This window comes from Lissotriton vulgaris, chromosome 6 (assembly GCF_964263255.1).
Source record: "Lissotriton vulgaris chromosome 6, aLisVul1.2, whole genome shotgun sequence".
NCBI lineage: Eukaryota > Metazoa > Chordata > Amphibia > Caudata > Salamandridae > Lissotriton > Lissotriton vulgaris.
In genome coordinates, this window is record NC_141694.1 from 1,333,216,354 (window position 1) to 1,333,241,699 (window position 25,346).

Below are 25,346 nucleotides of genomic sequence, written 5' to 3' on the forward strand. Positions count from 1 at the left end.
AACAATTAGCATGGCCCCAGAGGCCATCCCGTACGTAGCAGAAGTCACGCCCTTGGCTTTATATATTGCTACAATTTCCCTAATGGGTCTGCTACTCAGTTTGCAAGCAAACTTAAAAATCCCCTGGGATACCCTACTAATTTTGGCTATGGTGTTCAGTACATGCTGTGTCCATGAGCCATTTTTTGCGAGTAAAATACCCAAATAGCAAAAGGAATTAACTGAGACTATAGAAGTATTATCAACAAAAAAAAGTTCTGCATGGTTTCCGCTTTAGGCCACAGACAATGGTAAAAGTTTTATTTTTTTTAGGACCACTTTTTAGAAGACATGTATTCGCCAAAAACGTTCATCAATATCTGCAGGCCAACTGGTGTTCTAGCTAGGAATACTGAATCGTCTGCATAAATCAACACTGGTATTAAGTGCCCTGCAGCCTTAGGAGCCTCAGCCTGCAGTGACTGTAGATGGCTATCCACCCCGTTAATGACAAGTGAACGCAAAAGTGGTGCCAAAACACAGCCCTGGGGAATGTCACGCCCCACTTTAAAATATGAAATTATCAAGAGAAGGAAAAGGGCAAAAGATACAAATATAAAACGGGTGTATACTTTTTGGATATAAATTTATGTAAAAAGTGTGTACCATAAGTGGGTACTGAGAACGTTTCACATATACAAAAGCAACAGAGATGGACAGAAATTGGTGCTACTGTTAACCCTAACAATGAGGGCCTGAGAGCAAAATTTATTAAGCTTGATAGATTAAAGAAAGCTGAACTCAGTAAATGGTGGGATGCAGCTACTCTAAAACAATACCTTGCACTTAATAGAATCCCACGAGGACTTAGACCACAAATAGTGCCATCCTATGAAGATTTGGAACCTGATCTTTTAGATCTTTGGGAAAAGGAACTGACAAACAGTTCCAAGAATCTGATCAACATACTGATAGGAAATGCAGAGAGAAAGATAGCCAAACTATTAATGGAGATTCAAACCTGTGAGAATGAGATTAAATAACTCAATTTGCCTGAACCCCCAGTCAAGAATTATACGATACTAGATGAGATTTTGACTAATTTACAAGCAGACATAAAAAAGAAGGAAGGCAAGAAAATTAAAATGTGACGAAAATGATTATAAAACTGGTCGTGTTTTTACGTTTGCACGACGATTTGATTATTTGGTTATAAAAGATTTGGCTTCAAACAAGGAAAGCGATTCATTTTTTATTTTTTGTAAATATATTTTTATTGCAGAGTTAGAAACAAGACCACAAAATAGACCAACCAGTACACTTGTGGCATCTCGACAGTTAACATGATAGAAATACATTACACAGCCAATTAGCCCACATCCCGGAGGCTGGGCGGCGCGCCAAATTTCCGTTCCCCGGCAGATGCCTCAGTGTGTGCCCTTTTCGGGCGTCAGGTCAGTTGTACCGTGTAGTATCTGCTTTTACCCCTCAAAAACCCGCCCCCCCCCAGCACCGTCGAGCCCTAGGCTGCATCCTTGTTCATTCCCAACAATTCCTGTCCACCTCCTTCCAGGCCCATCTGGGTCTAACAGACTGCTCCGCGGTGCTAAACCACCTACCCCATGAACACCCCCCCACCCTCCTCCCCCCTCAACTGCTGCTAATGCGGGCACCCACAATCCTTCCTAACGCTGAGGCACGCCACCCATCAGGATCCACACTCAAACATTCGATCCACATGGAATTCTATCCTATCTCTACTCTCCCTCTGCATCGTCCGTCATATAGTCCCGCACCGCTTGAACCACTATCTCCCAGGACCTCGCCAGCTCCAGGCATTTCTCATTGCCAGTCCTAGTTGCCTGTCGCATCTTGATCACACTCTCGCAGCCCGACCACTTCAACAGCTCATTCCGCTATCTCCTCATTGACGGGCCTTCTCTGGACTTCCAATGCCAAGTTATTTCTCGTTGTGCCAGCATGATCCCCAAGTCAATAAATTTGCTCGTTATTTTAGTCTTCCTAGTATGCGGGAACCAGAGGAGCAGGCATGCCGCCATATCAAAGTCTACCTCCCTATCCGTGACAGCATTCAGGAGTTCCCCCACTTCAGGCCAGTACTCCCCCCAACTTCGGGCATCCCCACAGTAGATGATCCAGATCTACCTCTGGCGCCAAACATCTCGGGCACATGGCGTCAAGCACCTGGAAGTGCCGTCTCAACCTCTCCGGGGTCAGGTACGCCCTATGGACAATGAAAAAATGCACCTGCTGAAATTGTGCGTTCCTCGTTCCCTTCCAGGTCCGACGCAACACCTGGCTCCAGACGGTATCCGATATGGGTTTGCCTATGCTGACCTCCCATCGCGACTTTAGTGCCAACAAGGGCGCCAGTCCCTCATTCAGCATTCTGGTATGGAGGCAAGTCACTGCTTTGACGGTGCCCGCTGCCATCACCACATATTGACATGCCATGGTCACCTCCGGCTCTGTCAGCCCTCCCCCCCAGTATCGCTGCATCGCTGCCACCACCGCCGCGTGCAGTAGGAAGGTTCCGTCCGGCAAGCCAAATTGCTCCTGTAACGTCTGATACGGGACTAACGTCCCATCAATATAGAGGTCTCCCACCACCTGCAAGCCCAGCTCCTCCCACGTCAACAATTGGGACCAATCGCCCCCATGTGATAGCGCGGTCAACATTCCCAGCGGTATCTCCGGTGCATATGGCCGGTCCCCTTTTGCTCTCTTTAAGCTCCTATTCCAACACAATTTAAGCGTCCTTTCCTCTATCGTAAGCTCCTTCACATCCAGTTTCTGTTGCATTATGATATAAGACAAAACATATCTCTGGATGCCAATCCCCCGTTCATGGTCAGGACCCCTAAATTTTCTGGCCACATTCTGTGTTAATACCTGGAGTTGTGCCGCCAGATAATATAACTCAAAGTCAGGGACGGCTATCCCCCCTTCGGTCTTGGGCCTAGTCAGAGTATTCAGTGCTACCCTGCGTCGTCCGTGGCCCTAGAGGAAGCCGGTCACCAATGTCTTCAACTCTTTAAAGAACCTCTGCGGGATCCATACCGGTAGCGTTCGAAAATAATAGAGTAGCCGCGGGAGTGCCACCATCTTCAACAGTGCCACCCGACCCAACACCGACAGAGGGAGGGAGGCCCAGAAGTCCATGCAACCCTTCAGCGCGCGAATACAACGCTCCACTTTCCCCTCCAAGAGGTCCGCCGCCTCATGATAGATGCGCACCCCTAAGTAGGTGAAACAGGAGGGTTCCCACACCACCTCTCTTGTAAGCTGTGGGCAGAGCGTACTCTTCCGCAATGGGAATATACAGGTCTTAGTCCAGTTCACCCTGAGGCCTGACAGCCGCCCGAATCTGCTCAGCATGTCCACTGCACCCTCTAGAGATCGCCCCGGGTCTGCCAGGTACAATAACAGATCATCAGCGTATAGTGATATGTAGTGCGACTCAGGCCCTTGCGCTATCCCGTCATACACGGCGCCCGATTGTGCCTGTGCTGCCAACGGCTCCATCGCCAAAGCAAATAGCAGAGGAGACAGCGAACAGCCCTGTCGCGTTCCCCTACAAACCGGATATGCCGAAGATACTATAAGCCCCAGTCGTACTCGCGCCTTTGCCGACGAAATAAAGCACCCTCGTCCAACTCCGAAACCCCTCCCCAACCCCAAACTTCAACAGCACTCCATCCAGGTATTCCCATTCGAGGCTATCGAACGCCTTTTCGATATCAACTGCCAATACCACATGATCCTGGGCTGATGCTTCAGCGCCATCTATGACTCGGATCAAACGTCGAATGTTCATCGAAGTGCTCCTGGTCGGGATGAATCCCGCTTGATCCCTATGCACCAGGGTGGTCATATGCGGCAGGAGCCTGGTAGCCAGGATGCGACTCAAGATCTTATAGTCCACCGTTAGCATAGACAACGGGCGGTAAGAGGTCACGTCTAACGCGTCCCTGCCCGGCTTCAGCAGCGGCACCACTAGTGCCTCCCTCATGGACTCAGGTAAACACCCCACCTGTTTCGCTTCCGCGTATAACGTCAACAGTCTGGGTGCCAGTATATCTATGAATTTGGCATAGAATTCTATCGGTAACCCGTCTACCCCTGGTGTTTTGTTCCATGCCATGTGTTTAATTGCCCCCCTTATCTCAGCTAAAGTGATGGGGCCCCCCAGTTCCTTTGCCTCATCGTTATCCATCATCGGTAAGGGGATCGGATCCAGGTATTCACCTATCTCAGAGGCCTCGGCCTCCAGGTGGCATTCGTACAATCCCGTATAGGACTGGAAGCGCGCCAGTACCGCTGATTGAGAATAAACGACCTCTCCATCTTCGCGTCTTATACTCATGACCGGGCACCCCCTAGGTCCTGGATCAGCTAGCTTGGCAAGGAGCGTGCCCACTTTATCCCGCTCCTCATGCACCTTAACAACATACAACTTGTAATCGTAGCACCGCAGTCTTTCCGTCTCAGTCGCCACCACCTCTTTAGCCTGCATCAGTCGCTCCTGTAACTCCGGTCGCTCGGGCCTTCGCTGCTCTAACCCCCTCAACGCCTCTTCCGCTTTCGCAAGATCACTCAAAACTCCGCCCAGGCTTTGTCCGTGTACGTGACGTCTGCGAGGTCACATAAGCCCCACCCCGGTGCGCCCAAGGCAGTTTTCTTTGGAGAATTTTTCCGCGCCGCAACGCGGAGCCACCAGCCAAAACTGCGGGCACATGGGATCAGTGTGCGAAAGAGTAGAAACAAGTAATGGAGACAGGCGACACCATAAGGAGCAGTGAAACACTGCAGTAACCAAAGCAGGGGCGGAATAAAGAACAGAGCTGAGCCCTGAGCAGCCACCCTGCCAGTATGTAAACTGCCATTCCTAAGTCATAACACCTGTAGCAGGCCTACAATTCCCAACCGGAAATAGGGAAGGGGAGCAAGCCCCAGAAAGGACAGGACCAACAACCACCCTCCAACCCACCCCAGCGCAGAGGCCAACCATCCCCCAAGGGCAAGGCATGGCCAGATGACCCCATCAAAGAGGACAGCAGAGTGGCAGGGACCCCTAGCAGCAAGAGGAAGGGAGGGGAGTGTAGAGATTGAAGGCAAACCCCCCAAAACCTGGAGGAGCCAGAGTAGCAGGACACAGGAGCACTATAACCCCATCGTCCAGAGAACCAAGAGGAGGAAGGAACAGCAAGTAGACAGAGCAACCCGCCAAGAGCGAAAGAATGCCCTCACAGGAGACACAGCCCCCCGCCAGGAGGCGAGTGCCGATACCAACCCAAGGGTCCTTGCGGAACATGAGGAAGGGCGGGCCGTAAAGGAATCTGCGGCTAGAATCGTCTCCACCAGATTAATCGTTACCGAAGGTAAGTAACTCGTACATCCGAAAGAAACTACTAGCCGCAGATTCCTTCACGTAGAATAGATACCCTCGGGTAAGGAGGGTCTGCGAAAGGACCCCACCAGCCACGAAGGACAAAGGGCCCTTCTCATGCAAGAGGAGCCCCCACCAGCAGAACACCACCGACCCCAGAGGGATGGAGGAAGAAGAAAGAGGATGCCCTCACACTCACGATAGATGAACCAAGGGCAAGGCCAGAGAGGTCGAAGTACCCCACACCCTCCGAAGCAATAAAGCTTCCATCCAAGCCAGGGGGAGAGACCAGAGGGACAAAGGAAACGAGGGAAAAGAAGGCGAGTCCACCCTCGATGGAGGGCAACAGGCCAACCAGAGCGGCGCCAAAGACATAGCCGCCAGAAGCAAGAAAAAACAGCCCAGGGTCCCAGGGAGACAGGGCGGGCGACTCCTGACAAGGAAGAGCACCAAATCATCCCAGCCCGCAGGACAGGGGCGGAGAGGTGAGGAAAAGGCCGGACACACCACCACGAGGGGCCGCGCCCACTATCTCAAGAAGCAAAGCAGCATACATAAACGCCATAGAGAACAGGCACCCAAAGGCCACCAGAACTCCCCAGCAGAGTGCAAGCTATTTAACAGCTACCACTGCCCCACATAGGGTACGTTAAGTCCCAAGAGATAGGAACCCTCTTTGGAAGAACTTCCGTAGCAGAGGAAAAAAACAAAAGAGCCACAGGGAAACACCCCCACGAAAGGCTTGACAAGGAGCCCAAAAGGAAAAACAGAAGGCCTAGTCTCAGGGCCAAGTCTGTGTAACAGTCCCAGCAAAAAACACACACAGTGAACAAAGAGCCGTCCAGCAGCCAACAATGCCAAAGTTCCAGAAAGGAGGACTCAATGGCCAGAGAACACACTCTACAGCAGGAGCAACAGTCCCAGGAAGGACCAGAACAGAACCAGCTCAACTCAGCAGTCACTGAGGAGGGGAAGAAGGAGGAGGAGGAGGAGGATAAGGCGGGGAGGAGGAGGAGGACGGAGCCCTGCCAGGAAGCTTTGGATGGCGGTGTCAGCCGGGGCATGGAACAACAGGCTGCCATCAAACGGAAGATCAATGAGCCGCTCCCGAATATTTTCAGGGAATACTCCGTCTCTAAGCCAAGCATGGCGACAGAGGAAGCCATGGCCAGGCACAGCACCTCCAAGATGTCCAAAGCGGAGAATGAACGCCACTAGCTCCCGGCTATCCAACGCATGATGCCGTAAGACCACCTGAACAGACTCTTGGGAAGCTGCGGATCCCAGAGACTCAGCCGAGTACCACAAACAAGAGGAGGCCCTAGCCAATACACACAAGGTATTGAGGGCATGTAGGGCAGCGCTGGTCGAGGCAAACATGTTGCGCCCCCAAGTGTCCAGCCAGCGGGCCTCCCGTGACGGCGGAGTCAACAGTGGCGGCAGGGAGGGAAAAGCAGTCCACAAAAGTGGACTGGCGGCAGAGGGATGGAGGGAAAGGCACGCCGGGTCATGCGGCGCTGCAAGGTGCCGGTGCAGAAGGTGTTGAGGCACCAGATCCCCTGAGGCGGGAGGCCTCCAAGCCCCCGGCAGGGAAGAAAGAATCGAACCCTCAAAAGGAAGCAAGATCTCCCTCCCACCAGAGCCCTGGTGGAGAACCTCCAAGAGATGGTCCGCCTGGAAATGAGCAATTGGGTCACCCATGCGCAGAATGCCCACAGCAGTGGACACTGCGTTAGTAAAGGCCACACCCACCTTTGTAGGGCCCCGCAGCGGAGAAAGCAGCTTCTCCTTGGGCGATGGCTGCAGACTATGGCGGCCGTCCGCGAAGCCAAGCGGAACGGGCAAGGGCCAGACCTGGAAGTCAGAAGGAGGTGAGGAATGGGGAACCTGCCGCTCTTCCGAACACCTCGGCCTCAGAAACGGCGGGGAGCCACCCTTCGCTAACGCAGGTGAAAAAGACACCACACGGCGGCCAGTCTCCGGGGAGGACGACACCAATATGCAGCCAGCCTCCGGAGAAGAGGGAACGCCCGAAGAAGCCTGTCAGGAGCCGTAGAGTCCACCGCCTGAGGCAGGACGGTAACGCCATCCTGCGCCGAAGGACACGTCGGATAGGGACCCTCTAAGCCACACTCCGCCGGGGATCAGAAGTGAACAAGGGCCGGCGTCCGAACGGTGCCGGCTATACCTCCGCCGAGGCAGCCGCCTGCGTGGAGGAACGAAAGGGACCAGGGGAGTGGCACGAAGCCCGCCGCCAGCCTCGGCCCATCATGTAACGGAGGTGGCCCGGCGAAACATGTGGCGCCACCGGGTCTACTCAACCTCCGACTCACCCTCCGACTCGGCAGCCGCCTGCGTGGAAGGACAAGAAGGTCCCGGAGGAGGGTGAGGGGTCCCCGTCCAGCCACGACCCAGAGCTTCAACTGTTGGCACGTCTCACAATCAGTGGTGCTGAAATCCTCCCCCAAACACCACATATAAATGAGGTGAGGGTCCGTCGCTGACATAAGATGCCCACACGACGTGCAAGTCTTGAAGCCCGAAGGCATTCGCACACTGTTCCACTAAAAAAAAGACACAATGATGAAGAAAAAAGGGCCCCAAACAGGCCTGTAGCAAGACTGGATCAACGTTGCACGCGGAAAAGGAAAAAAACTGACGTAGGCGCACCGGGTGGGGCTTATGTGACCTCGCTGACGTCAAGTACGCGGACGATGCCTGGGCGGAGTCGCCCTGCCCCCGGCACGCAGGGATGCTGTGGCAAAAAGTTTCCGGCTCCATTCTCACGCCTGGGGATAATTCTACGTGAGGGAATCTGCGGCTAGTAGTCTCCATCAGATACTAAATTTAGGGGCGTTACAGGTAGGTAAAGGTCAGGGACCATTGGGTCCCTTCCCTGGGGTGGGTACACCCCCTATTCTGACACTCTCCAGTGGGAGGTGGGCAGGCGCCTGTCCCTGGTTGGCTCGGTCCCCCCAGCCTCAAGATGGCGGGGACTCGAGGTTGTGCTTCACCTCGCCTCCCCCACCCTAGGGGTGGAGTTGGCAGAGGTGGACACACGTCTTTTCTTCACTTTGTTTTTCCCATCTGGTCTCCCGCCCAAAGTGGGGGTAGAACCAGAGGGGACCAGTTGCTGAGTACAGCAAGTGATCTAGAGAGACTCACAAAGCCTTTGAAACCTCTCCTTCGTGAACCCTGCCCATCCAGAGGGAGGAGGCTTGGCACCTCGTCCCAGGATGTGCATTGTTTCAGGCCACCGAGAGCGGCAAGCTCTTGACCCTTGGGTCCAGAAACATGTCTGGGGTGGCAACCTCGGCAGCCACTCAGTCATCTCGAAGATGCCCTCTATCGTGCATTCTACATTAAATCCCACACTGGCATCAGTGTGGGTTTAACGTGCTGAGAAGTTTGATACCAAACTTCTTAGTCTTCAGTGTAGCAATTATGGTGCTGTGGAGTTCATAATTGCAACCTCCCAGCACCATATACTCTCAATGGCAGCACTGCACTTACAGTGCCCAGGAATGGACCTGGGTACTGTAGGGGTACAGGGCTCATGCACCTGTACCCTCACCACTGGCATTGGGCACCCAGCTAGAGGGATGACTGAGGTATGCCAGTGCAGTGTTTTGAGGCATGGCCCACAGGGATGTGTGCCATATCGACTCTTTGTTTTGTTCTGCACCAAGACACGCAGCCTGCTAAGGCGGTGTGTGTGTCAGGGCACAGGGCCTCTAAGGGTGGCACAATAAGTGCTGCAGCCCTTAGGGGCCTTCTCTGGTCACAGTGCCCTGGGTACCTAGGGTGCCATTTACCAAGGGCTGACAAGTGGCCAGAGATGCCAATTGGGTTTAGGCTTCAATGCAGTTTTAGGGAAGGAACACAGGCCCTGGGTACCTGATTGGCAGGAACCCAGGGCACACTCATTTAAAATACATCAGCAATTCAGCAAAAAGTGGGGGCATACCAAAGAGGGCACTTTCTCACACTCGTATTCGGCTCTCTGGGATGTTAACAGGTCCTTAACCTGTTTCTTTCTTGGAAACCTAATCGGTTTTTGTCCCGGAAAGAATTGTCAGCAAAATTAGCTATTCTTCTGTGTCTCATATCATGCCGCCCTGTCTCTGATGTGAGGGCATTAGACATAACGAGCAGAATTTTTTCCCCGGCTGGGGTAACTTTCACCCTCCACAGAAGAACTAAATGACACACAAGATTAATCTCTTACCTGGAATTCCCATATTTTCCCAAACTGTGCGTGGTGCGATGCTTGAAAGAATGTGAAGAAATTACGGAGGAGATTCGTTCTCCTGGTGAACAACAACTGCTGATTGCACTTCGCAAACCCTTTAAAGCAGTTTCCTCCCCCACCATAGCAAGATGGGTTAGATGGGTAATGCAGGAAGCTGGCATGTCGTATTTTATGCGCACACTGAGCTAGAGGTGCTATGACTTCTAAAGATTTTGGCTTGGGTGTCCGTTTGAAGAATATCCTCAAGGCGGTGGATAGGTCTTCGGACTCAACATATAAGAGATTCTATTTCAAGCCTGTGATTAATATGGCTCACCTTGTAGTGAGCAAGCTTTGAACTAGCATAATACTCCAGTCCTGACATAGAACGAAACATTTCCTAGCTATCGTAACGGAATGTTTCAATTCTATTAAGGACTCGGAGGCGAGGATTATCCCACCCTAGGGTTTCCTTCAAGGAGTTCGCCCTCCCCGTATTGGAGTAAGTAAGTCTTAAGATTCACGATTCATGATTGTCACATTGGTAGCTTTGTTGCTTCATTCCTTACTGTTATCTCCCACAGGCTTTGCATTTATAGGCCTTGGTGGTGACAATGTTCCTTGTTTTGCAGGACCTGATGCAAACAAACAGGATGCATATCGGTGATCCTATGGCTGACTCCGTGCTTCGAAAGAGGACAATATCGAAGAGGGACTATATCGGACTGGTTACATGGTGATTGGACAATCACTATGTTCCCATTGGTTGTTTTTCTGTACTACAATATTCCCGATGTTTCATGGGAAATGTAGTTTGTTGAAGTTTTGATGGCTGCTGTCTGAATAAAGTGAAGAAAGAAGGCATAACCTTTGCCTCAGAGTCCTTAATAGAATTGAAACTTTCCGTTACGATAGCTAGGAAATGTTTCATTCCAGGATGCTTTCATAAGCAGTGGGTCCGAGGGCTGGTCCAGTCTGCCACTCCTAATCTAGAAACGGTGAGCAGCTGGGATGCACTGCAGCTCTAAGATAAGGTTTGGCTCCTGATTCTTGTTAATGATCTCGGTTGCATCCAGTATACTAAAGTGGAAACTGTTCTGTTCCAAGGCCTTTTGGCATTGCTCCATCCCTCTAGGAAAGTTTGGTCAAATCTTTACATCTGCACCTGTCACAGTGGTTTGAAACAGGGGAAAATCATATCTCTATCGTATGGAGGGTCAACAGCAAAACACTCAATTTGTTTTTTGCTTAGTCCTTTATGCACTTGGCAGCCTTGCACTGGAAAAACGTTCTCCCGTATCTTGTACTTTTGGAGACTGCAGGTCTGTATTTGAGACAATAGGCAAATCCTCATTATGGCTTGTATACTCCAGTGCCGCTACGACGAGACACTACTGAACTGCTTTATACAACTACTGTGTGTCAATCCTGTGATCAAATGCAAGAGGCTAAATAAAAGATCTACTCAAATTTCAGACTAAAACAATGGTGTGTATTGGCACCTTTATGTTTTAACCTGACATCCGGCCGACTTTCTGGATAAATTAACTGTTACTGTCAAGTCAAGTCAAGTCAAAGAATTTATATAGCGCACTACGTACCCAGAGGGTTTCAAGGCGCTTAGGGAGGGGAGGAGGATTACTTGTCAAATATCCACGTTTTAAGTTGCTTTCTGAATGCTAGGTGGTTCTGGGTAAGGCGAAGGTGAGTGGGGAGTGAGTTCCATGTTTTAGCGGCCAGGTATGAGAAGGATCTGCCTCCCATGGTGGTCTTGTTGATGCGAGGTACAGTGGCGAAGGCTTGGCTAGAAGAACGTAGTTGGCGGGAGGGGGTGTAGAAGGACAGTCGTGAGTTGAGACATTCTGGTCCGATGTCGTAGAGTGATTTGTGTGCGTGGGTTAGCAGTCTGAAAGTGATCCTCTTATTGACGGGAAGCCAGTGGAGGTCTTTCAGGTGGCCAGAGATGTGTTCGTTGCGCGGGATGTCTAATATGATCCTGGCTGATGCGTTTTGGATTCGTTGGAGTTTCTTCTGGAGTTTAGCGGTAGTACCTGCGTAGAGGGTGTTTCCGTAGTCCAGTCGGCTCGTGACAAGAGCATGGGTGACTGTTTTTCTTGTTTCGGTGGGGATCCAGCGAAATGTTTTTTTGAGCATGCGGAGAATGTTGAAGCAGGATGAGGATACGGCGTTGACTTGTCTGTTCATTGAGAGTGAAGAATCCAGGATAACGCCTAGGTTCCGTGCGTGGTCTGTCGGGATGGGTGCTTTTCCAAGGGCTTCCGGCCACCAAGAGTCGTCCCATGCAGAGGGGGATGTACCTAAGATGAGGACTTCTGTTTTATCAGAGTTCAGTTTCAGACGGCTGTGTTTCATCCATTCGGCAACTTCTTTCATTCCTTCGTGAAGGTTAGTTTTGGCGGTGCTGGGGTCATTGGTGAGAGAAAGGATCAGTTGAGTGTCATCCGCGTAGGAGATGATGTTGAGGTTGTGTTGGCGGGCGATGGCCGCGAGGGGGCTCATGTATACGTTGAAGAGGGTGGGACTGAGTGAGGATCCTTGTGGTACGCCACAGATGACTTCAGTGGCCTCGGACTTGAATGGTGGAAGGCGGACTCTCTGGGTTCTTCCGGAGAGGAACGAGGTGATCCATTCAAGTGCTTTTCCTTGTATTCCGATGTTTCTGAGGTGTTGTAAAAGGGTGCTGTGGCAGACTGTGTCGAAGGCTGCAGAGAGGTCGAGGAGGATGAGGGCGACTGTGTCTCCATTGTCCAGTAGAGTTCGAATGTCGTCTGTTGCTGCGATGAGGGCGGTCTCAGTGCTGTGTTTTGCTCGGAAGCCAGATTGTGAGGAGTCGAGGGATTTGTTGGCCTCGAGGAAAGCGGCGAGCTGGTTGTTGACGGCTTTCTCGATTACTTTGGCCGGGAATGGAAGGAGCGAGATGGGGCGGTAATTTTTGAGTTCGGTGGGATCCGCTGTGGGTTTTTTCAGAAGGGCGGTGAGTTCAGCGTGTTTCCAGCTTTCCGGGAAGGTGGCGGAGTTGAAGGAGCAGTTGATGACATCTCGGAGGTGCGGTGCTATGACGGAGTCTGCTTTGTTGAAGATGTGGTGAGGACATGGGTCTGTGGGGGATCCTGAGTGGATGGAGTTCATCAGGCGGATGGTGTCCTCAGTGGAGATTGGGTTCCAGTCGTTGAGGGTGTTCAGGGGGGGAGAATGTTCAGCATATGGTAGGGTGGGTTGGTCTCCGGGTTGGTTGTCGAAGCTGTTGTGGATGTCTGCAATTTTGTTGTGGAAGAATGAGGCTAGGGAGTCGCAGAGGGCTTGAGAGGGGGTGATGTCGTTGGAGTTGGCTGAGGGATTGGTAAATTCCTTGACGATGTTGAAAAGTTCCTTGCTGTTGTGGGCGTTGTTGTCAAGTCGATCCTTGAATGCTGTTTTCTTGGCCTTTCGGATTAGTTGGCGGTGTGTGCGGGTGGCGTTTTTGAAGGCGTCCTTGGTGCTAGTGGTTGGGTCTTTTTTCCAGGCCTTTTCAAGGGACCGGCAGAGTTTCTTGGACTTTTTAAGATCATCGTTGAACCATGAGGCCTTCTTGCTGCCAGGTTTGCTTTGACGTTTTTTCAGTGGTGCTAGGGTGTCGGCGGTGTTGGATAACCATAGAGTGAAGTTGGCGGCGGCTTGGTCTGGGTTAGAAGAGTGGGTTGGGGTGTTTAGAAGGAGCGATGAGGAGATCTGGTCGATGGTGATTTTGTTCCAGTTTCTTTGCAGAGTTGGTTGGAGGTGGTTGATGGGTTTTGGCTTGTTGTAGGTGAAGTGAACGCAGCTGTGGTCAGTCCAGAGGAGGTCCGTAGTGTGGCTGAAGGAGACATGATTGCTGGAGGTGAAGATGGGGTCGAGTGTGTGACCTGCGATGTGGGTGGGGGAAGTGACCAGTTGTTTAAGTCCGAGGTTAGCGAGGTTGTCCAAGAGGGTGGTGGTGTTGCGGTCGTTGATCTTTTCAAGGTGAAAGTAGAGGTCTCCCAGAAGGATGTAGTCTTTGGAGGGGAGCGCGTGTGGAGTGATGAAGTCCGTGATGTCTTCACTGAAGTTTGCGCATGGTCCTGGTGGTCTGTAGAGGAGGGTGCCTCTGAGTGTGGTCTTGGGGTCGATGTGGATCTGGAAGTGAAGGTGTTCGGAGTTGGCGAGGTTGGCGTCAGAGCTGGTTGAGATGCAGATTGATTTTTTATGGACGATAGCGATTCCTCCTCCTGTGTGGCCGGTACGGTCCTTGCGTGTGATCTTATAGTCTTCAGGGATGGCGATGGTGATGTCTGGGGCGGAGGAGGCGTGCATCCATGTTTCTGTTAGGAAGGCGACGTCTGGAGAGATGGTGTCTAGTAGGTTCCATAGGTCAATGGCGTGCCTGTGGACCGAACGGGTGTTGAGCAGGATGCATTGTAGGTGGTTGGGGTTGGGAGTCTGAGGTGTGATCGTAGCGGAGTTGTAGACGGTGCCGATGAATTTGCAGGAGTAGCAGGAGAAAGGTCCATGGGTGTGTCCAGGAGCGGCTTGGACGCAGTTGGGGGCGCGACCGGGGTTAAGGGCTAGGAGGGTGGAGGCATCGTAGGTAATGTGGGAGGGCTGGGCAGCGCGAGGGGCAGGGGGGCAGGCGCTGGGCGCGGTCCAGGCGCGGACGGGCGCAGACGGGCTTACCTTTGGCGCACCTTCGGCGTGTACGTAGCGCGTGGGGGCATTGGCCATAAATGGATGGAGGAGGGGGCGGAGCGTGGGAGGGTCAGCTGGGAGGCGGTCTCGGGGAGGCGTGTCAGGGGAAAGGACAACACACAAGATGGTGGTGGAGCCAAAAACGAAACTTATCTAACTATACCAGCAAGCACAGCCAGATTAGCGCTAACACTTTAATCAAGCTGCGGTCGCAGAGCGTTCACAACACTGCACAGTTACAACTCGCTGCAAGCTCAATGGTAAGAAAATGCTCAGCGCGCAATTCCTGAAGCTACGATACCACTCTCGAGTTATCAATGCCGAAGAGTCACGCTTCAAAATCAGTTTCAGCTGAGGGCTCTGGGCGCTGCAATTAGCTGGAGTCAGGGAGCGTGAGGGGGGAGCAGCCGTTCAGGACGAGGTCCAGGCGGTCACAATCTGCCTTGGGAGGACGGGAACCCTCTGTTCGTGGGTGGGAGGGGCAGCTGGGAGGCGGTCTCGGGGAGGCGTGTCAGGGGAAAGGACAACACACAAGATGGTGGTGGAGCCAAAAACGAAACTTATCTAACTATACCAGCAAGCACAGCCAGATTAGCGCTAACACTTTAATCAAGCTGCGGTCACAGAGCGTTCACAACACTGCACAGTTACAACTCGCTGCAAGCTCAATGGTAAGAAAATGCTCAGCGCGCAATTCCTGAAGCTACGATACCACTCTCGAGTTATCAATGCCGAAGAGTCACGCTTCAAAATCAGTTTCAGCTGAGGGCTCTGGGCGCTGCAATTAGCTGGAGTCAGGGAGCGTGAGGGGGGAGCGGCCGTTCAGGACGAGGTCCAGGCGAAAATAAACCAAAAAAACAAGTAAGGCCAATAAGTCTGGGTTTATCATGTGAACAGCATTTGAGTACGCCTTTGCTCACAAATTAAAGCCAGATCTATTTGATCTGCCTATCTTTCTTTATCAACGAACATAGATTGCTCCGTTAAGCAATACCGGAGCCCTGCCCAAACAATCAAGAGCCTGAAGTGAGGGAGATATACTCCTCTGGGCAAAGGCCACTCAGAGTAAATTTAGAAAAATTGGTAACAGTAGGTCGAGCAGATAGCTGTAGGATCCCCAGCTTATGAAAATACGGGATCTATTTTTGGGTTTCCCCTTGAGTAGAGCCTGTAAACAAATACCTCTAAAGAGTAGTTTTTATCATCCGAGTCGTTCACATTCATTGTTTCAGTCTTTGGAGTGACAGGTGAGGAATGGTGAAGGGGAACTACATAATGTAGAGTTATGCAGAGTTTGGGGGTGTGCCTCATTTAGTCAGATACCATTGCGATTCTGGAATGAAGCCCAGATTTATTGAAGATTGCATTTTTTCAACCCTGAGCTGGGACCTATATTTTTCAGCAAACAGAATCCCAAGTACTAAATCGTCAATAGTTGCATTTAATTGAAAGGCAACGCCATCTCACTGTTGTTGAAAACTCACTTTAAAAGAGCTTCAATGCTGGGTTATTATTTTGTGTGAAGCAACGTAAAATAACAGTGACTGTTCTGGCTGGGTAATCTGTATGCACCTGTATAACATGCTTTAAAAAATATTTTGAGGTGCTAATGAAAAGAAAATTTAACTGCACCATTGAACCGTTAAGGACCTCACTTTAAATAAAATAAAAGATGGTTTTATCTCTTACTTAAAGGATACAGATTATATATAACTGAAACTTCTGTTCGCGAAACTGGGGAATCAAAAACTGTCATGCTAAAGCAGTGGAATAGCCCACTGCAAGGAAATGTTGAAAGAGGGTGGTTTGCACAGGGTAACTGGAAACTTTCTTCTTTGTTTGATACCTACTAATACAACCTACCAATAAAGGTTATGTTCTGAATACAATGAACCGTTCTTGAAATCAAGTTCCTTCATTTCTACTACAGAGTAGATTAATTCCCTTCCATACCTCGTTATAGCCGTCTTGCCCAGAAAAAGAATTGGGTCCTCTACTGAGCCCTCTTCCTCTCCCAACACATTCTTTACGCTTCGGTTTCTTCTTAATTCCACGCCCTCGACCAACACCAAAGTCTAGAAAGTGTAAGAACCAAATATGAATTCATTATGAAAAAAATTGGTATCTTGCAGTTTACTTTCATTAAGGGATGATATGAATTACAAACGTATCTGTAAGGATAAGTAGACCCCAATTATTCAACTGAAATTATAATCCATGAGATTTAAACATCATTCTCATCGCCTAATTTCACTCATTTTAGCATTGCACATCTCATGCTGTACAGGAAATTTCCCTCCCTCCATTTTTCCTAGCAAATTCATATGTGCCCAGCTGTTCCGATTTCTTTTTCCGAGGCTCTGAACAATAGCCACAGACAAACAATGGTAGTTCAAAGTCTTATGGAGTATCCAAACCCCTCCATAACGTTTTGCTCTGCATTGCCCCATAAACAAAATACCCATATCATGAGCTCACACCCGTTTTCTTATGGCTTTTCTAATTTTACTCTTAAGAAACGAATCCTACAAACCCTACTGCCATAGTACCTCTGACATAACCGGCTCAACTAACGGTCAGGCATGTATTATATTGCTAGTTCTGGACCAATTGCGCTAAGTTCATAGGTTCAAGGTTTCCACCAGCCTTAACCTTGAATACTGTAAGTGCATACTTTTATTGATCTGGCATACCGTTTAATATTTTCTCCACTGATTTTGAGATACTTTGTCACCTCCTTGTTATCTTTTAGTTTTGCTTTGCACGATTTACAAATGGCAACCACTTCTGTGGAGGCATTTTATTTTGGAATGTAATACTTTAATATTTGCTGCGTACCGAGTATATATATTTATTTTTATTGGATAAAACCTTGAGGAACCTATATCCGCTTTCCTAACCTGAATCAACATTTGTGTTTTATTATTGATACTGAAAATAAAGCAAGATCAAAGTAATTAACTGTATTTTGCTAATACACAATATGCACATTAATTTCATGTTTCATCAATGATAAATTTGGTTTTGATTGATTCCCTGATCCTGTAATAGGCTTCGCAGCCCATGATCCCCAAGGATGCATTCATGACCAACATGACTTCTAGGGTTGGCAGACGGAATGGCATCCCTGCCATCAAATGTGGAAAATGGATTCAACATCCTGTGGACGCCATTTTGTGGACTGTCACCTGAATCGTGTGTAACGAGTCTTTAGAAACATGTAGCCAATGCAGGTGAAGCTCCTCTTGTAGAGAGCAGAAGGTTACTACACTGATGTAGTATTTCATGCTATCAAGGTTAGTTATGAAAAACAGAGTACATTTTTATCTTTTTCACCACATATGATGTATGATAGTCACACTTTAAATATCACTCTTTTCAACGTATTCTTCAATTTAGGAACTCAAACGTTTCTTTCTACCTGTCAATCCTTCAGTGCAATAATTCGCCGGTTATTTTCATTCATCTATTCAAATTATTTAATTCTCGGCAAACTTTTCAACAAACAACATCTCTTACCTTTTTTAGGGTGTATATCATGTGACTATAAAGTATTCCACTTAGAATAAATACTTACCTTTAATACTTCACCTCCAGGGCAATTCTCATTACGAATAGTAAGCACTGAACTGTCCCCTCCCCACGTGGAGAATTCCGGAGCACTTTTTACAAATACATATATACTCTTTTTCTGAAAAGTCAATTTTTAAATAGCTATGTCTATTTGTAACAGTCTATAAACAGGCTATACTGGTCAATATTAAAGAAAAAGGGGTAACCCTGTGTCCCTCAGAACCTGGGTATTTAATGGTTAAGCAAAAACAATACTGCCAACAACACAGGTCAAGTGGGCCTGTGTTGGCGCTGGGTACCAAATGATGCACCTGCGTTGGCTGAAAAGTCAAGAATACACCATATCTCGTAGATACAGTGCATTCCTGCCCTTTTGATTTGGCGTAGGGCAGCGCCAAAAAATGACTTTCAGGGCTGCCCTACGCCAAATTTTTGTAAATTAGGCCCTTGGTGCAAGAAAGAGTAAGAGAACCCTTCAAGAAGAAGCTCATTAGCATGCGAACCAAGGATTATGCCTCACCACTTTTAAAGGTCACCAGCTGCCACTACGTAGCAAATGTGAGCAGGCAAGGAATATGAAAGTAGGCATCCAGCAAGTCCAATGCTGCAATCCAGTCTCCAGGGTAGACAGGACCCGAGTCAGAGTGAGCATCTTTAATTTCTCCTTCTTGAGGAAAACAATTTAGAGTGTAGGTCAATGATAGGTTGAAGGCCTCCGTCCTTCTTGGTTACCAGAAAGTAGCAAGAAAAGCAACCACAACCAACATCTGGCGGCGGCACACTCTCTACGGCTCCTTTGGCCACAAGAGCCATCTTTTCTGGCAGAGAAGAGATAGGTTATCCTCGCAGCCTGTTGTAAGCGAGTGGCATGGGAGGAGGGGTAGTCTCAATGATCAGGGAGTAGCCCCTTCAGACAATCTACAAAACTCACCTGTCTCATGTTATTGACTGCCAGCGGGGTAAGTGATGGCGAATCCCGACACCGACTGGGTGCCCATGATACTTGGGACAGCCCCACTGGCCGCCGGATCCACGGGGCTCGTAGGAACTGCAGCCACGCAGAGGCTGGGTAGCCTGCGTGCTGTGTTGGCTGGCCGGGTAAAGATGTGGTTGCAGGCCCCTTCCGTGGCCACAAAAAGGAGCAAAAGGCGGACTGAGACTAACAAGGGGCCATAGAAAGACCCACGGACCTCCAGCATCTCATACACCTTGTCTCAGAAGAGACAGGAGCTATCAAAAGGTTTGTCCAGGAGTGAAGACCTAAGTAAAAATAACAGATGGACAGAATGATGAACAATGCAAACATTCATTTCCAGTCACAGATCTGGGTTTAATCCACAGTTTTTTTTGCTCACCACGCCACCCCAGTTTGGACCCAGCCAAATGCAAATCAGTCCTGACCCTGCTCCTCATGGAAACAGTCCAGCCCACCAGGTCCTCTCCCTTGACTGGAAACAAGCATTTTGGGACCGGTTTCGTGGTATCACCCCTCATCGGCCAGGCTAGCTTTAATCCAGTGACACAGTGAGCACGGGACTCAAGTCAGGGCACACACTTCCCACTTAGGGCGACAAAAGCAACACACAAAAAAAAAAGATGGACGGAATGCTGAACAATGCAAACATTCACTCCCAGTCACAGATCTGTGTTTAATCAATCGTTTTTTTGCTCACCAAGCCACCCCAGTTTAGATTCAGCCATATGCAAATCAGTCCTGACCCTGCTCCTCATGGAAACAGTCTAGCCCGAACTGCCAAGCCACATCCTCCCTGGATTGGAAAAAAGCCTCCTCGGACTGGTTTTGGTGTATCACCCCTCACCCACCAGGCTACCTTGAATCCAGTGGCACAGCAAGTACAGGACCCACGTCTGGGCATACACTTCCCACTTAGGGGTGAGTGAGGACTGGACATCCCAAGAAAAGCCAGTCGTCTCAACCAGGCGTGGCGTGGCATGGCATGGCCGCAGTCAACGGAACAGCTCTGCCTAGTCATTCGGTCGTGTCAAGCACACAACGGACGGTGAACTTCGCTGCTTCTCTCCCATTGGGAAACCCTGCGAGAGCACGGCCCAGGCGTCCTCCAGGACTGTTGGCGGCACTTGAGCAACTGCATCACACAACGCGTGGGAATTGCGGCCCAAAAGACACGCTGTGTTCACAGACTGCAGTGCTATCATATTTCCAAGACTTTCCAGCCACTAGGACTCCCTATCTGGGGGTGCGTTAGGGAATGCACCAGGATTTAAGTGGGGCATGGAGGCTTGGACCACCAAGCTCTCCGAGTTAGGGTGTTGGGTGAGGAAATGTGGGTCCTCTTGAGAGGGCAGTGGTGGCGGCGGACAATCATCCTGGTCAAAGGAGCCACTTGGTTGGGCTTGTTCCAAGTTTTAAGCAGGGCGTCAGTGATTGCCTCATTGAAAGGGAGAAGCAGTTCTGAAGAGGAAACTCCCAGCCAAAGCATTTCTGTCAAGACAGTCTTGACTGCCACTGAGGCAAAGCTAAGGTCCAGGACTTCAGCTGCCCTCTGCACCACCACTGCTCCCTCATCCATAGCCACGATATGGGGAGCAAGCATGACTGTACCTGCAGACTTAGCCAGTCCACTGGCTTCACCAAGATAATTAGCCCAGACCAGTTGTTCCTCATAAGGCTGGTATCCAGCGACCCCTCCCAAAGTCCTTGTCCATAAGAATAGGGCTCAGACTCCAGCCCGGAAGGCATGCCTTTGGTCAGTGCTGGAGCCGGTGCCGGACAATGCCTCTCCAGCTCTGTATCAAAGCCAGGAATGGGGATGTCGTCAGGAGGGTCAGCCTTGGAGAAGGTTGAGGTGGCACAATCGGTGCCAATCCAGATCCATCTGTGGATCCATGGGGCCCAAATGGCATGAGGGCCGGAGCTGCCGGATTGAATCCAGTAGAGGCCCTTCCAGAACCCGTAGGACCCAAAGGCTCACCAGAGCGAACAGGCCACTCGAAGATGAGGTGCATGGCCTCATAAATTCTCGCAATTTGGCGGGGTCGCTCCGGCTCCCATACAGTCAGGGAGGAGCGGAGCAGACACAGAAGCTGGCTCAACCACAGAGCTAGGCCTCGCGAGAGGACGCTGTCTCGTCAGGGTGTAGTGAAGGCATGCTTCAAAAACTTTTTTGTGGGACTTGAAATTACCCCACTGTCTCGACGACTTTGAATGCAACAATGATCTTGGGCTCTGCGACCGCTCCCTGGACCTTCCTCTCGACAGGGACCGTGAACGTCGTGGTGTTTCACATCAAGCCACCATAAGCTTTAGGGATCGCTCCCTAAAGGCCTTCAGGTACATGGTGCAGCAATTGGGGCAGGCCTTTGGGTCATGGTCCAGCTCAAGGCAACAAAGGCATACAAGGTGTGGGTATGCCACTGACATCTGTCAGTGACAGGCGCTGCACGGCTTGAATCCGGCCGCACTAGGAGATACACCTCAAAAAAAGACTTCGACAAAATGTTGAAAAAACCTAGTCGAAAAGTGAGAGTGGTAGCTTTTCCTGGACCTGCGCTTGCTGGCGTGGAAAGAAAAGAACTGCCATCAGCACACCTGGGTAGTACCTATATAGGCACCACAAATGTCAGTTCTGGCACGGACGATGCCAACAATTCAATCTGCCACCTGGGGCATATTCTGAAGTAAGGAATATGCGGCTAGAAATCTCCGTCAGATAAAGGATTTTTGTAGGGAAGTAAAGAAAAGAAGAAAAACAGATTAACATGCAATATATTGGCAGAGATAGAACAGAAACAGACAAAGGCCTACTTAAATTTTGCGTGAACAGTCACAGAGTCCTGAATATGACAGATGGGGTAATTGACAGCAACATTTTTCATGTTCTATTTATAGAGAGGTGGGACACTAGGAGCTGATAATTAGGTCCAGTGACCCTTTCTCCAGAAAAGTAACTAGTACACAAAGGGAGTCACTGTTCCTTGTAGAGTATGAAAGAGGAAGAAACTTTTTTTGTGTGCTACTCTATCTGTGGGGGACAGTGTGTCCTCATCATAATGCCCTCACACACCCCGAAGGATGTCATGCGTCATCATTTGGGCTTTGCTCCTCGTCGGGCCGGCGCTGCAATGCTTTACGGGTCCCCCGAAGCGTCTCTTTATCGGAGATATTTTTATGAGAAGCCGCTTGGTTGCGTGGGCATAAGTGGCAGTGAAGTCTAAAGTGGTGTGTTAAAAAATTGCTGGAGGAAGAGTGGGTACTATTTATTAGGGTGATCCCTCTGGCATTGTAAAACAAAGTGTGTAGTGCTGCTCTAGGGGATATTATGTCCCTCTGTAGCTGGGTATATTGCCCTAATGGACATATATAACAGTCAACATGTTTCGCGCTGTATGTGGCCTCAGAAGGAGATCCAAAGAGCTTCTTCAGGACCAAAGGAAGGTCAATTTTAGTATCAGTGGCGGCCTGAACTAACCAGTCTCACCAAGTTCGTAGAAGGGAGTAGCGTTTCCCTTAATATTAGAGTCAGGATCTCATGAGATCAGTGTGGGCACTCAGGAAGGTTCTCCCACAGTAGCAGGGCCGATCCACCTGCGTGCCTCTCCCTCGGACATGACATTTTTCATGTCCAATACACATGAGCAAATATACACATATGCATATTTGCTCATCTGAAAATCTGTTCAGTGCAGATTCCTTTTTAGGTCTCGCCTGAGCCAGCGCATGCGCTGCTCTGCGAGAGATTTAATGTTTGGGCTTTTAAAAGTCCTACCACAGCTTTTTGGCTGGCATAGAGCGTGCGGTTACACGCACAATGACAAGCAGGGGCGCCATCTCACTTTCTTCTCTCGTCATGGTGCACGCACATCGTACACCACTCGCCAGCCTGCTTTCACTTTACTTTGCCGTTGCGCGCACACGCACCACTCGCCTGCTTTTTCAAAAATGTTCTTTTAGCGCACGCACACAACTCCCTTTGCCTCTCTCTCCCGCTGCGGCCCCCATCTATGCATTCCTCGCCCATGTTCACAGAAGGCTGGAAGGGACCACATTTTCATGGGCCATCTGTCTCCCGGCGGCAGCAGGATGTGCTTCGGCAGCATTCTCAGAAGACCCGGGAGCAACACCGGCAACAGGAACAGCGCCTCAAGGCCATCCAGCAGCGGACCCCGCACTCTCGAAAGCAGCGGACACAGCCACACAGGGACCCCGCTCTCACCGCAGCTGCACCATGGAGTTGGTGCACGTCGGATACCTCGTTCTTCCTGTCTTTGGCTCTGTGCGAAACAGAGGTATTCTGTACTCTCACCCCTTGCAGGAGTTCTTCTCTGTCTTGTCTCCGCTCTGCCCCTTTGTTAACGTCTGTGCCCTGCTCCCAGGGCTTAGGGTAGCTGGATATCTGACACCCTCACCCCCACCAAATGGCACCAGACTCTTCACAGGCCTTTTACCGTCTAGGTAAATGCACACATAATTTTTTTTTTTTTTTAGGTGGATAGGGCAACAACATATAATTTATAGGTGGCCACAGGGTTATTTTAGTCTTTTTCAAACCTTACCAACATTACATTTCCCTTGTGTTATTCCCAAGCATAGTACCTTGCCCCTCCTGTTCCCTTTCATTTCCGTTGTTCCTACTTTTTTTTGTGCCACACTTAAACGTTTCACTGGAGGGGAGGCTGTATAGTCTGTCTACTCCTCGCCCCATTCTATTCCTGCTATAGCTCTGTTTTGTGGAGGAGGGGGGCTCCTAGGTGGCACAATCAGATTTGTAACTAATCTAGTACACATTTGCAGTTGTCTGGAAGGGGGCACTGGGTGGAAACATTTACCAAGAACCCTCACAATATGTTTTCAATTATTTAATCGGATGCATTTTAGCTTCGCCTAGAATTTATCACCCCCCCCAACCACTATGCATTTTACACTCCCAGTTTGGATTCTGTGTTAAGGTTTTGGTATATGGTTGATAATAACCCTCAATTCTTTAGTGTTCATGATGATTTGTTTCATTGCAGAATTAGGCTAGGTAGTATTAAGCCTTCCAAACAGTATGCTTGTGTGCGGATATGTATACACACGCTTCAGTACACGAATAGTAGATGCATTTTACTCACCAGTTGTGGCTGTTTTATAATCCCTATCTCTTCTTTAATATTGTATATATTCCACGGTGTAAGCCACGTTAACCACGACACTTAAAACCTATGTTTACATGATTTGCTGCAACACTTTTGCAATATAAAATTCATAGAGGACATCAATTTATTACTTTTATTGTATGAGTATATTATATAATATATTCACTTATATGTATAATATATGGATACTAATGGTTTAATTGAGCCTATAATTCTAACAAGAATGGATCCAGTTAAAATCAAAACTGTTATGTTCTCTGTTGCTTGAAATGTTGTTAAGCACATACGATATAAACAATAACCAGACATCCTTTGTGTCTTCTGCAACATACTTAAAATAGTCTATAATTACCATACGTGACTGTGGCTTTACTGCAGTCTCTTCTGTGAATATGGGATAATGACAAATTTTGCATTTATCAATTTTTTTTTTGTTTAATTTGTTTGTCTCTTCATTGTGTAGCACAGTGAATGTTTAACAAGCTGCAGCAACTGAAGAGACAACATTACTTTGCTTTTTTTAATGAAAGGAAAGAAATACCATAGACACCCTCCTACTATGAATATTGTTGATTGTTTTCATATAGAAACAAGCATTGTCATAGCCAATAGATCTCGCCTTTGAGACCTTATAAGTGTTTAGTTATCCAGCACAATATCCTTGGTGCAACAACATCGTGTTGCATAGCCAATAGGTCTCGCCTTTGGGACCTTATAAGTGTTTAGCCATATAACAGTTGGTGTTGTTGCACTAAGGATATTATGCTGCATAACTAAATACTTTTAAGGTCCCAAAAGCTAGACCTATTGGCAATGCCAATGCTTGTTTATAAAATGTTCTTCCTTCCCTTCAACCTCTCCTTTATTTGGAGGGTGGTGGGAACCCTTTACATCCTGGAAAACGTTTTACACCTTCGCTTGTCAGGAGTAAGCTTCCAACCTTTTCTATGGCTGTAAATGAGCAGGAGAAAACCATTTAATTTCTAAAGTTGGGGGCGTGGCCACGGCCACCAACAAGATGGCCGCATCTTAGTGAGGCTCTGGGTCCAGCGGTCTATGATATGCTGCTTGCCGCAGCATTATACTAACGTTGGTGTCCCCATTGTGCACTGGGAGTGCTGTGGCTCTAGGAGGCACGGGGGCGATGCCAGCACGCACCACCGTTACCTGAAGCAGAGGGGAATCGGAGATGTCAATGTGCCGCTGACACTGCCTCGGAGGCCCCATGGCAACAGGGTCAAAGGTGAGCCTGAGAACAGGAACGCCTGATCTCGTCGGTTGCCGGCTCCTACCACCCTCCTCCTATGTGGGTGAGCTATCGAGTGGTTAGCTTCT

The 25,346-nt window shown here is 49.3% G+C and overlaps 1 protein-coding gene across 2 annotated transcripts in view; it reads right to left on the minus strand.

Moving 5' to 3' along the window:
* ZC3H6 (zinc finger CCCH-type containing 6) overlaps positions 1 to 25,346 on the minus strand; it is a 361,631-nt gene that overhangs the window by 215,865 nt on the left and 120,420 nt on the right. For both annotated transcript variants that reach the window (XM_086927473.1, XM_086927474.1), the window contains one exon: positions 16,275 to 16,396. In XM_086927473.1, coding sequence (XP_086783599.1) covers positions 16,275 to 16,396 — 122 coding nt within the window. The remainder of the gene's footprint in view (positions 1 to 16,274; positions 16,397 to 25,346) is intronic.